General features: G+C 41.2%; 1 protein-coding gene across 4 annotated transcripts in view; it reads right to left on the bottom strand.

Moving 5' to 3' along the window:
- LOC134495584 (protein kinase C and casein kinase substrate in neurons protein 2-like) overlaps positions 1-10,652 on the bottom strand; it is a 35,861-nt gene extending 25,209 nt beyond the window's left edge. The window contains exons 1-2 of one of the 4 annotated variants that reach the window (XM_063301105.1): positions 10,584-10,652; positions 10,304-10,438 (exon numbers count right to left, since the gene is read on the bottom strand). In XM_063301105.1, coding sequence (XP_063157175.1) covers positions 10,304-10,438; positions 10,584-10,617 — 169 coding nt within the window. In that variant the 5' untranslated portion in view covers positions 10,618-10,652. Of the gene's footprint in view, positions 1-8,002; positions 8,024-8,674; positions 8,811-10,303; positions 10,439-10,583 lie in introns of those variants that run through there. The other 3 variants (XM_063301106.1, XM_063301108.1, XM_063301109.1) reach the window with 3 other exon arrangements.
- Positions 10,653-13,567: the final 2,915 nt, after the last annotated feature.

Here is a 13,567-nt window from a genome sequence, read left to right as displayed (position 1 = left end):
TGTAGAGAACTGAATTCTCCAAATGTCTGAAGGCTATTCTCACTCTGAAAGTGACTTTAATCTCAAACAACAAATCAGGAATGAAATTATTATTTTTTTTGAAATCTAAAAGTCAGCCCCTCCTGGATTCTTACATTGCACTTAAACCTTAATGGGGTTTGTTTGATTTAGGGTTTAATGTGCCTCTGAACCTAATAATTGTGGCTAATTAAAAAAACAATTTTAAAGAAACCACGGGTTAGCAAAATGGGTGAACCAGGTCAGTGAAATTCCCTAGGAGTAAGAGAGAAGGAGGAACTGGCTTTTTCATCCATCCAAAGTGCCAGTGGCTAGCTACTCAATATCCGTCAGAAACTACCAGAGACTCTAGGCATCTGGAATTTTGCAGCTGTGATTACTAGGCTAAAGAAAGGTCATCATATGTTCTTCCAGTGTTTTTGTCCTAGCCTTTTCCATCCTGGTTTTCTCCAGATGTGTTAGACTACAGTTATCAGAATTCCAAACCAGTATGGCCAATGGAGTTGTATTCCATCATATCTGGGACTCTTCCAAATGGGGGGTGCAGTCCCAATGGTAGGCAAGATCATATTGACCACATGACCCCATAACTGGATCTTTACCTTTCTGATAATTCCTGAATCATCTGTATATCTGGTAGCCTGTCCACTGAGGAAATTCAGCTGCAACGAGAACTGTGAGGAAGTGTATTGGCAACAGTGTCAGAATTGGGGTGGGGGGCCTCTCATTTTTCCTGATGCCCAGTATTTGCTCTGACACTTACAATCTTTCCCAAGCAGCAGACTGCAAAGAAGGGATAAATGTCTTTTATTGGCAATTTGAACTGACCTGTTGCATAGGGATTTTGAGCTCAGCCAGAGGACCGACCACCCGAGTCACCCACCCCTCGTTTAAGTCCACTTAGTGACTCGAGTGACCTGAAGGTAATGTTAGGGGCTTCCTAGAAATTATCCCATTATCCCATGTTCTTGTTATTTATCTTCTGGTATGCGGCTGTCAGTACGCCCAGGGAAAAGCTTTCCATGCCCCATCCTGCTTCCGCCCCATTTTTTTCCCTTTCAGGCTTAATTTAAGTATGAGAAGTGTCAGAAACTGGTATTCCTTTCCTTTCACTTGGGAGACCTAGAAATTTTTAATTTGCTACAACTACAAGAACAAGAAAGCAATTTTGCCCTGAAATGGGGTAGGCTTGAACTAGATAAGATGGTGCAACTAAACGGGACAAAATTGGAAAGAAATAGGGGAGAATTACTATTTTCCTGTAAAGGCAGAACCTTCTTTTCTACATGGACTGTGATTATTACACGCTGCAGATTATTCCATGCTTGGCACCTGACTTCTCTTAAATACTAGGACTAGATTTGGATTGCTTCCGTGGTCTGGCCTGCAAATGCTATCCAGCCAGTTTCGTGGGGATGTTGACAACTCCCAAGACATGAATACTGCACACTTGGCCTGTGAACTCCCCTGAAGCCCATCCAGACAAGTGAGTGACATAATGCCATCAAGTGGTTGGTTCAGCCTTGGTTTAGCAGTCTGTTTGCAAATCATGGTTTATGCCATAGTGTGCCATGCAAACTCAGCCTTCGTAATTTATCATTTAAATAATACATATGTGGTCTTAAGGAAAAGCGCAAACATTTTAAAGATCCACATTCAGTGTTTCTTTCCAGACTGATGTTTGTACAGATGAAGATAATATTTAAAGAAAACATGGTTATGAGGTAAGTTTTGGATAAAACAATCTTTTATTCTATGCTGTTGTGGTAATTCTTCAGCCAAAGGAAATAGCCATACTTGTAAATACTACTGATTCAAAGCAAGATGCATGATAGTTTTCTAGTGATTTGCAATAGCAAACCTGGCAATTAGCAACAGGAATTAAATATTTTTAAAATGTTGCATTGGTGTATATCCCTTGCAAAAATGGACCATGAACCAACAAATACAATGAAAGCCAGCACCATGTAGGGATGAAAGGGCTGAATTAGGAGCAAGGAGTCTCAAGTTCCAATCCATCCTCAGCCATGGCAGCACATGAAGTACCTTTGGGCCAGTCACTCTCTCAGCCCAACCCTACAATACAGGGTTGTTGTTGTGAGGAGAAATAGGATGAGGGACCAGTAGGTACGGCACCTTGAGCTCCTGAATTAAAAGTGGGATGTAAATCTAATAAATTGTCCAATGTTGTCTGGAAACTTTTGGAAACTTTTGTGATTTCTTCAAACATTGTTGAGCTAAAGGGATGTTTAATTGGCTACTGGCATCAAAGATAATAGAAAACTAATTTGGTGTAATGGTTAAGGCATCAAGCTAGAAACTGGGAGATTGTGAGTTCTAGTCCTGCCTTGTGCACAAAGCCAGCTGGGTGACTTTGGGCCAGTCACTCTCTCTCAGCCCTAGGAAGGAGGCAATGGCAAATCACTTCTGAAAAACCTTGCCAAGAAAACTGCAGAGATTGGTCCATCCAGTCACCAGGAGTCAAAAGCTGACCAGAAGGCACAAAACCAAAAAGATAATATGTATTAATTTGCTTACATATCATCAAAACAATCTAGAAAGGTACAATTTATGTAATTAATTTTAGTAGACTATTGTGCTCTTTGTGTGGATTACCTTCATAGTAGTTGCTGAAATGTACTGAAATTGATTTAAAACCAATTCTATGCCACAGAGAGTTCATCAAGAGATTTCATCAAGTTCAAACCTCAAATCCTCCTCCTGCAATTTTTGTAACTTTCGAAAGAACTTGCTGCGCTTAATATTTTTAATATATTTTTAAATGAAGTTCGTGTGCACCATTCTTCAAATATTCTTAAAGGTTATAATATTCTAGTAAGTTTATGAAGGCATAACTGAACTTAGCCAAAATAGCTGGAACTTGCTGCCATATTTTTTTGCAAAATATATTCAACAGTAATCGTTTCTAGCAATGATTACATTTCTAATCTTATAAAATCCTGTCTTCTTTTTCCTTGAATTGAATGAATATATTTTTATGCTTAAAAAGGTGGTGACTGAGGAGGGTGGTGACTGAGGAATGGGGGGACCCCAGATTGTTTCTCTATGGTGTATGTTAGTTTATTATGTAAACCCAACCAGCTGTTGTTTATTCAACTAACCATGGTGAAACAAATGCCTATCTTTCAACAAACACTGTGTAAACCCAGTCATTGTCCAGTTATGGGTGGGTGTGTGGCCTTCCATTGATTCCTTTTGTTTTAGACCCCAACACTGTGCATAGAAATACCACTCTGTATTAATATATTTGAAACCCTTCCTACAAAATTATTTAGGAATGCCAGAAATATACCACTCAGAAGTACATTCTTATCCTATTAGCTCAATTTTGTCATCTTCACCCTGGCTAAAACCAAATTTGGTAATAAGCTGTATGCATCTTTCAAAATAAATAAATATCTGGCAAATCCTGAATGTTAACTTCAAAAGTATTTGGAGTTTTAAAAAGGCTAAAAGAGCCAAGCTGTAACCGTGATCCACTAGCTAAGGAGTGATGGGCTTAAGCATAAGTTCACGGTCAGCAGAATGCGAGATACGTGCTGTCATGAGAGAGCTAGTATATCCATGTGGTTGGAAAGGTCGGGCCAGCAAAACGAGTACAGGAAGACAGAGGAGGAGCTCACTTCAGCTACATCCTATGCGCTTCCAACTCACAGGCACAACTACACTGAATTGTACCACTTTATTCCAGCTCCAGCTCTAGTTGAAAGATTATCTCTTCCGTTGACATCCACGGGAAAGGGGAAATAGTCTCCCCATCAACAGTGGCTCTGCCCATGTCCCTCTCCGCCCCATCACAGCAAGCTCCATCAATTTAAAAACTTTAAAAGGGCAACCACAGCAGAGGGGATAATGTGTGTGGGCCTGGCACAATTTCTCTCTGTGTTCTGGTCCTGATACATGTGGACCACACAAATGGTAAGGATGCCGGTCAGGAGAAACAGGGAAGTGGACCTTTTGCACAACATCAGTACATTGCAACATTAAATTTTCTTCAAGCCCGGGAAAATGGAAGCACGTTATTCATTCTTATTTTACCTATACAGGATTCCAATAGGCTGCTGACCCATCCAGACATTCACTCCAACAATTGGGGTGAATGAATAGACTGCCCTGCACAATTAGCAAGCGTGCAAAGAGGACAACCATACTTCAAAATGTGACGGCTGTACACATCTCCTTTGCTTCCCCATCATTCCTTCTACCATATCTAATAAAATCAAGTATTGTTCTGACAGTCATTTTCCACTGCCTCACTGTAGGGATAAAGGGATCCAGACAGAGGACTCCTGACCAGGGGGCGGGGGGAAATGATGGTGGTGTTGCTATTCCACTTCCTTCTAAACTGGGGTTTTTCCTTGTAGGAACAGAGAAGTAGGAAAACTAAGAATAGTTACAAGGGAAGCTCAAATGTCATTTGAGATTCCCTAAAATTCTATAAATAAAGTGGTGGGGTGTAAGGGAGGCACCTGCAAGAGAGACACTTATTCCTACAAGCTGGTAACTTCTGGGTTGTAAAAGACCAGGCAGTGTTCTGCCATGATGTCTGCTGCTGACCAAAGATGCATGAACATTTTTGTCTTGCAAAATCATTGCCTGGCGCATGGAAAGGAAACTTTTGCTGCACACATCGGGGAGCCGCTACAACTCCCAAGGAGGAGGGTATATGGATGTGGACATTCCCATTCCTTAATTAGCCACATGATGAAGCTGAGGTGTGAGTACTAGCTTTGCATTCAGATAGAACCACTCATTCCTCTCTCTTCTGCCCAAGTATTTATGGAGCATTCAGGTGTGAAGATGAAGGCTATATTTTAATTACAGTTGTGAACAAACCAGAAATAAGCTAATCAGTCTCACAGGTGAGCAAAGTAATCATGGCTTGTTTTCTCTACTTCTTTTTTAGCAGCTCTTGCCATTATAATTTGGTAGAGGGGATTTTTTTTTCAGCACTCAAAAACATAGCAGGAAGAAAACAGAATGGTATGTACTAAGCACGTATCTCTAAGCCATTAAATTGAAGCACAGTTTCATTCAGTAAGCCCACAACAACTGATGCTTTTAACTCTGCTTTCTTGCCTGATAGGGCTATTGTGTCTGGGCTTTAAAGAAACAGAGACAACACACTCTTTGCTGCTTTCTAGTGGTCACCTGGACTTTGCAGCCCAGATCTGGTAGCCTATTACTGAACCCAAACCCAACAAATCATATAGCTTACCAAGATGCATGAACCTAATAGAAACATTCCAGCTGCTGTCTATGGTGTGTTATTCAACATATATTCCCATTATTTCCACAGGCAACTTCATACAGGATCTATTCTATATTCCCTTCCATGTGGATTATGTCCAGGAGAGGTGCTCTCTCCATGGGACTCTTAAATTCCTCTTTCTGCAGGCTCCTGAATCCTAGCAAAGTCCATGACAAATCCTGTGTTCACATGACATATCGAGCCACAATCTAACCAACTGCACTGCAGCCTAATGTGTTGTCCAAACCTGGTCTCTGTGGTTAGTTGATGGTACTGTATGTTGTACAAACCCAGAAAAACAGTTTATTAAATTAACCCAATTTTCAGGCTTTGCACAAACCCTGTTTGAAATTTGGTTCACTGCATCCAGAATCTGCTAAATGGGTGGTGATGTCTGTTAAATTGAGACATTATTATATATCACATCCCCTTTTACATTTTTTCTTAAGCAAAAAAAAAAGCATTGTAACATTTCCTCTAAGAACAATTAATGTTGCTTCTTATTTCAATTGCCCTTTTTTTCCAGCTCACAGTAACATTTTTAATTTTATGATTTTATGATCAGAAGTGCTTTGGAAACAGTGGCCCTACAGACACCCTGACCCCTCAGCAGCCCCTAATAATATGGCTAATGATGCTGGTCACTAGAATGAGAGATGCTAGGTGGGAGATACAGGTCCAGAGGTTTTCTAATGCAATTCAGCACCCTCATTTAAAGTGGTACCTTTGAGTTGGAATCCCACGGTATCTACAAAGTGCCACGTTGGGAAGTGGGAGGCATACAGAATTTCAACAGTGGGAATTTAGTGATCCCATCACAATCCCAAAATATATCTCAGAGTCACAGATATTCCAGAGAAACTCATTAGTTTATATTTGAAGGTTCAGTTAAGGTTTCTTTTTCACCTTAGTGTGCATCACTTTACATTTAATTACACTGAATTGCCTTTGCCATCTTTTTGCCCATTCCTGCAGTTTGGAAATAGTCTTTCTGAGCTCTGCCCAGCCCCCATTTTGTTTTTAATGTCCCTGAATAACATAATATCATCAGGAGATACAGTCTTCTCCGCCAGTGCATCCAAAATCTACATCTGTTGAACTGCTATTTGCCAGCAGTCCTGCCACGAAGTGTATTATTTGCCTTTTTAAACTGTGTTAAATTTCTCCATTTAAATGGCTCTGAATAATTCTGAATATTCAGAGGTTTTGTCCCACCAAATCTACTCCTCCTCCAGGCTCCATTATTGCGGTAGAAAGGATGGCCATTTCTTCCATTCTCTATTCCTTAGAGCCCCTAGGACTACATCGAGCTCCCCTCCTACCACTGGGATCCAGCACTGCGATTTAATTTCATTTTGGCTCCAATTGCTTTTTCCACAAGCCAAAAAGAAAAAAAGAACCTGGAAAATACAGAAGAAGGGAGAGAAGGCAGTTCCCAGCTGGAGTTGGCAAGGACTGGGCCCAGGGTTTGCTCTAAGGGAAACGGCTCCCCTCTGCCTCTCAAACTTGGCCGCACGGCCTTCAGTTTTCCATCCAACCGAGAAAAGAATGGGAAAGAAAGTAAAAAACTGGTCAAAACTGCCAGATGGAGGCTGTCTCCTCACTTCCCATAGCAGGGTGGAGGCAAAGCAAATTCTAGGAACTGACCCGTCAGCTTTCCAAGACCCAAAATTTCTTCGATGGTTCAGAATGGAGAGACTTGGCACCCCAACAGTCTGTGATACTTAGAATCTCTCAGTTCCAAGTCATTCAAAGTTAGTTAATGTTTAAGACTTAAGTTTTCCTTTGGTTTCAGATTGCTTGAATCATTACTAATTTCTTCCCTGCTCATTAGGGAAAAATAAGGGCTCCCAAATTGGCTTACAAATATCAGTTGTGGGATATTCCCTGCCCTTTGATGCATAATCAAGAGGATATATAATACCCAAGGAAAAGGAATGGGGAGGGAAGGTGAGAAAAGCAAACTCAGGTACGGTTTCTTACAGTTTCAAGTAGAAAAATTAATTTTGGCAGCTCTCCCCATCAGTGTATGGTCAGCACTTACTAGGTCTCCCCAAATGAAAATAAAACATTTTACACAACCAGAACCTGCTTTAAAAAAAAACACCACCACCACCCACCAATCTCTCCAAATCCTCCACAACATACTGTTCTCCTAGAAAGAGCTTTTCCTCTCCAATCATCCTGTTGGAATTTTATTGCAAAGCAAGTCCAAACAGTATCTTCCATGTAACCACTCAAGATGGCGGCCACCAGCATGCGATTGAAGCCCCACCCTTTTTTTTACATGCAGGCACCTCTGCACATATCCCTCCAATGTTTTCCTACTGGTTCTTTCATCTCTTAAAAAAAACCAGAAAGTCCATTCATTTCTTTACATAGTTTTTTTTTAACCAGTAGTGCTAAGAATTGCCCACTGGGAAGCATCCCAAGTCACCCCCAGATCCAAACTGCATCAACCCATCGAAGGGTTCCACAGATTAGTTTCTCTGAACACCACAATCATTTTAGGATCCCTTTGCTAACAGCAGAGGCCTCATCCCGCTTTAATTGGAGCATTGCTTTACCCTACTGCCATCTACAGTCCAGAAAGACCTGGGCATTACAGCTACCACGTGCAGCCACCCCACCCCCCCATATCAGCCATGTCCCCACAAATTATATTCTTGCTTTCTAAACCTCCATGCTGCATTCTCTCTTAGCATTGCCTACCTCGTAGGGTTGTGGTCAGGATAAAATGGGGAGGAGGAAGAACCCCAGAATACATCTTTGGAAGAAAGGCAGATAAACATTTAACAGATGAAATAAAACAAAAATGATATAAAAATAATTAAAATAAACCTGAGCTTTGGACTCCATCACCTGCTTTGCTCACAGGTGCAGATATCCCCTTGATCTTTCAATCCCTCAAAAAGTGTTCATAGGTCTCCAAAAAGCCTTTCCAAAACAGGCCTGTTGTCCACGTGGACAGGATTGGGAACAATATTCGGGGAACAAGGACTAATAGCATCTTTTCTGTGACATCAGATAGTTAGGTCTCTCCGTTTGCACCACATTTTACAGTACAGAAATCTGCCCTACACGCTTTTCCCCCCATCTACTTTGCATAACAATCACAGGCATGTTAGTGTAAGATAATTTTCCCCTGCCTGGGGATGTGCTGGATCAGACCTGCTGGATTACAATTCCATCCCTGGTCCGCTGGATACGATAGGGGTTACAATCCAACCTATCTGGAGGGTAGCAGTTCGGGGAAGACAAAACACCCCCACCCACTCTTGTAGTGCACCCTGCGCTTCCATTTTTTGGGTCCACCCCTTTCCTCTCCCCCCACCCCTCTGCAAATGCCCACTGAGCAGTTCTGCTCCTGGCTGGGAAACCTACCTTCTGGTGGGGCCCCCATCCTGCCTGTACCCGTCCTCCGCTCACTCCACTCCGTTCCAGAGCAACAGATGGTGGTGGCTCAGCACCAGTGAGATGGTGGAGAGAAAACTGGGGCAGGTGCCAGGGAAGACTTAGCTGAGCTGCTTCCCCCCCACGCCCCTCGTTCCTGGCCTCTCAGTTCTCCATCCGTGCCTGCCACCCTCACTAATTCAAAGGACCTCCTTCTAGTTAAGTCTCATCCTCCCCTTTATCTCTCCCCGCTCCCCACTTATTAGTCCTGACTACTTTCTCTTTTAATACTGAAGCATATCTGTCTTCGACTTTCTTAAATCAGCCATCAGTCCCCAAATACAATTTGTCTTCTTTTTTTCCCTACAAGGTCTTGTGATTAATGTACCTTCTGTACTGTTCACCCTCTTCCTCTTTGAAACACAGATATATCTTCCTACCTGACCCTATTTTACCCAGAACATTTATCCTTGTGCCTCATTTCTATGATTCATCTCTTCAGCCAGGCATTCAATGGGAGTTACCTGATAGCTAAAATTCTCAATTTAAAGGTCTTTTAAAAACCCTAAGAGCAGCCACAAACACAACTGAAGAGAGCAGGGAATAATAAAATATTAAAAACAAGCACAAAACAATTTTAAAAAATTATGGCAATAAAAACTGCTATAAAATACTGCTTTAAGGAAAGATAATCTCAGCAGTATAATTGATTAGAAGTAATTACCACTGAGTCAATGGAATATACTCTTCAGGAAGAATGATTTTTAAAAATTCTAGTACATTAAAGATTTGCAGGTCCGTTGCAGTTCAAATGATTATAAATCTCTTATCTGTTTGATTGTTTATCAATCAGTCATCTATTTGTCTTTAAAGTGGTGCACGATTCTTTTTTATTGTTGTTCTGATCCAACAATCTTATGCTGATTATACTCTAGCATTTATCCCCCAAACATGTGTATAATCCTGCACATGTAGATAGTTACACCAAACTGTCTAGGGTAGATCATCCGCTCCCGTTTAAACCACCACTAAATTGGGATCAACTGGCTAGTGGCCAGTCATTTTTGATCTAATCAATGTTTTAATCCTAGCTTCCTTCTCCCTATGCCTACCGCACTCAGTAAAGGTTCTGCTGTTGCAGAATTGCAAAAAGCAACAATTCTTTTTACAGTACAAAGCACAGGATGTTCCACAGACAAATGGTTGTGGTCTGGATTACTTTGGGACGGCAATTATCTTTACTTAACTGATCCTAATTTTTACAACGCTCTGAGGCAAGGTCTGCTATCGTTTCCATTTTCCTAATGGGAGAGCTGATGCAGTTGTCCAGTTCCATGGACAATTCATGGACAATGGAAGGAATATTTGAATATTTGAACCCAGTACACTCTTCACCACCCCACAAGTTTTCTTCTACTGTGCCTCCCTTCACGTGGCACACTCATCCTTTCATGCTCACTCCTATTTCTCTTCACCTTTTCCTCCTCTTCCCCCACAGCTCTGTCTTTCTTTCCATAGTTCTGGGGCAGCCTCTCTAGCATATTTCTTCCCTGATTGTCCACGTTACACTCACCCTTTCTCATAGCTGCTGCACTGTTCCCACACATCATTTGAACTCACCTTTCCCCTCTTCCTTGTTCTCTCCTGCTTTCTCTTTCATGCTGTTGCAATTTCCAGTCTTCCAGTATTTTCCAAACTTGGAAAAAGGGTTGTTGCTGGTAGGAGATGGATTTAGGCCTGGAAAATTCCTCCCTGCTGGGGAATGTCAAACTTCAGGACCTGACGGAGTTGGGGGCGGAGGGGGAGAACTAGTTAACCCTTTGCTACCAAGCCACTGAGGCTAGCTCTGGGCATTACCCAGTCGCGTAGCCTGGGACAGGCTAAGAGGAAGTTTAGTTACCTTGCCTATTCAGTGTCCCAGACAGGCATAGCATTGATCTCTACGTGCTGTCCCAGCAGATTCTTGGTCCCTCCACGCCCCGACAGCTGCCACAGCTGCACCCCTGGATCTTTTCCAAAACCTGGGGGAGAACAGCTCTTCTATTCCAGGAGAACGACAGGGCATACATAAGGGAGCATATTCTGGTTTTGTTTTTGTTTTTAGAAAATTCCCCAAGATAGCAGGATATTTGAATTCCTGGTTCTGCAACCGATATTTGCTCAGGGACACTGGAAATGAAAATCAACATATTCACATGCGATATTTAGTGGAAGGGGGCACAGAGCCCAAAGTAGAAAGCTCCACCCAAAAAGCCACAAATAACTACAATGGAAAAACGTATAAGCAGAGTAACTGATCTATGCAGGGCCAGGAATATGCTGGGGTTTTCAGTAAAACTGGCTGGTCTATTTGTTTTCAGCATATTGAATTCTAGTTCTATCTGAAGCATGTGCATGGAATGCATATTCCATATGTATGCATGCTTATTGGAAGAAGTAAAGGAACATGGGGACATTGCGATATATTATTAGTGGCTGGCAAGTAGTATATAATAATGGGAAAAACAGAAGCAACCATTTCAAAATCTTTGGGTTTTTCAATCCTTACTACAGGAATTCTTATTCACAGCTCTGCCATTGGCAAATACGGACCATTTCCACCCCCTCCATGACTATAAGAACTAGGCAGTTACTCTTTTTAAACCAATGGAAGCTTAGATTTCAAACTCCAAACTAAGGTGGTCCATTCTGGGCTGGCAAGATGGTCACCATGTAGAAGTTTAGTCTCCCTGGGCATTCTTAACAATGACTCTTGCCGGTAAAGCAGCAACTGTCTGCAGTAGCCGTAGCAACCCACTCCTGTAAGTGGGTATCACTACATTAGGAAGTGCAACAGAAAATTAAAAGATAGCTTACGCTTTCTTTGTTCTCTTCCTTCTAGCCACAGCTAGAAATGTCCTTACATTTGCTTCCATACCCATAGCCTAGCTCCAGGGTCAGGAATTCACAAACCATCTATTTTGGGGGCATATCTGATTTCAGTAGCTGGTGTTGCCATTTTGAGGGCATGAACTGCCCAGAGTATGTGCTTGTTTAAAGACCACAGAGAAAAAGGACTGTGTCTCTTTTGGTCATTTGGAACAGCACGCTAGGAATTTTCAGAAAATAAGCAGCAAGACAAGCCAAAGATTTTCCTATATTGTCAAAGAGAAGAAGACACTTGTGAAAGACAGAATATATTTCTCTCAGTTTTAGGAAGTTTTTTTTTTTAAGGAGATACCTTTCTCATGTTGCAAGACATTCTGCAGCTTTGATAGAGCTAATAAAAGTGTCATCTTGTTGGTTTTTACCCCCAGATGCAAGGGTAATTATATTATTTTTTGTTTTACATCTCACTAGCTTTCTGAAATTGGGTGTGTTCTGCATGGTACAGTGGCTAACATTCCAGGTGCAAGTCACTTTCAATGCACTATTGGTCAAAAGTACACTTTTTTCTGGCTTTAAAGTAATGTTCAATCAGCACCATTGTTCTCCAGTAATTCCTATTGCGGTACTTAATGTCACTCTTTTTTACTTTGTCTGAAAACATCCCTCAGGATTTTGACTTGCAATAATTCTGTTGCAGTTTTCTTTTGCTTAAAGCTGTACAGTTAGCATCTAATCTAATTAGTTGATACTAACATTTCCTAGCACTTGTGATTTTGCCAGCTATTTGAGCGAGTTAATACATATGGTTTTGTCTGTATTTTTTTCTGTTTACTATTGCAAAAGGTTATTCATCCCAAGAGAGTCAAAGATTCAAAATTCCCCAAAATAGTTTTGTTTCCAAGTAGGACTGATTTATGAAGCATCATAAAACTTTTTAGTGATGACTCTAAGAAGAATTGGTATTGTAGTTATAGATAATAACAACTATGCATCTTATTCCTTCCAACTCTGACAGAATGAAGCATTTTAATAACAATGAAATCATTATTGTTAGGAAAGACAATTTAATATAGTGTTTAGCCTCCATAGTGGCCAACCATATTCACCTGGGAAACACAGTATTCTTCTTGATGCTTTCTGGAAAATAATAGTTAATAGTTCCTGTAACAATAAATCTTTCTGTGTGCATCTTCAAGTCAGTTTTGATTCTAGGTGACTTCCTGGACAAGTCCATGCAGTTTTCTTGGTGACCACATTTTCAGAAGTGATTTGCATTGCCTTCTTCCTAGGGCTGAGACAGAGTGACTGGCCCAAAGTCATGCAGGTGGCTTTTGTGCCTAAGGCAGGATTAGAACTCACAGTCTCCCACTTTCTAGCCTGTGGCTTTATGGGTGTCTTAAACCTTAACTGGTAATAAGTATTTCTTCCACAAATTTGAAGAATTCACCTTTAAAGCTATCTAGGCTAGGGGCCTTACAATTTGCATTTTGAGCCAATAAATAAATTTGCCCTCAGTCTCATCACACACCTTGGAGGTGGTGGTGGGGAATAGTAAATGGAGATGCTGTGTTACAAGAAGTTAGGGAGAAAATCTGTAGATTTAATCATTGCCAACCAAAACACTGTAAAACTCGAAGTCTGCATACTCTTTTACCTGGTTTAGTTATGGATTTTGCATTTTTTCCCCTGGTGGATGAATATGGCTATCAATTTTTTTAACGTAGGAAAAGAATATTTTTGTATGGAGCCCTATGTTCTGTTACAGATGTGAGATAAAGTATCATCTATATTCATTTTTTCCAAAATATATCATGGATAATTGTATAAACCAATGGATCTCTCTCCTTGGTTCTGAAGCCCCAGGAATTGATGATTAATCTTGATTTAAAGAGGCATTGGCGCACCCCCTCCTCAAGAAGCCATCGCTTGACCCAACTGTCCTGGACAATTTTCGTCCAGTCTCCCACCTCCCCTTTTTGGGGAAGGTGGTTGAGAAGGTGGTGGCGTTGCAGGATC

The sequence above is a fragment of the Candoia aspera genome, chromosome 4 (genome assembly GCF_035149785.1).
Source record: "Candoia aspera isolate rCanAsp1 chromosome 4, rCanAsp1.hap2, whole genome shotgun sequence".
NCBI classification, from domain to species: domain Eukaryota; kingdom Metazoa; phylum Chordata; class Lepidosauria; order Squamata; family Boidae; genus Candoia; species Candoia aspera.
Note: the sequence above shows the minus strand (reverse complement) of the source record. Positions and strands in the feature narration are given on the sequence as shown.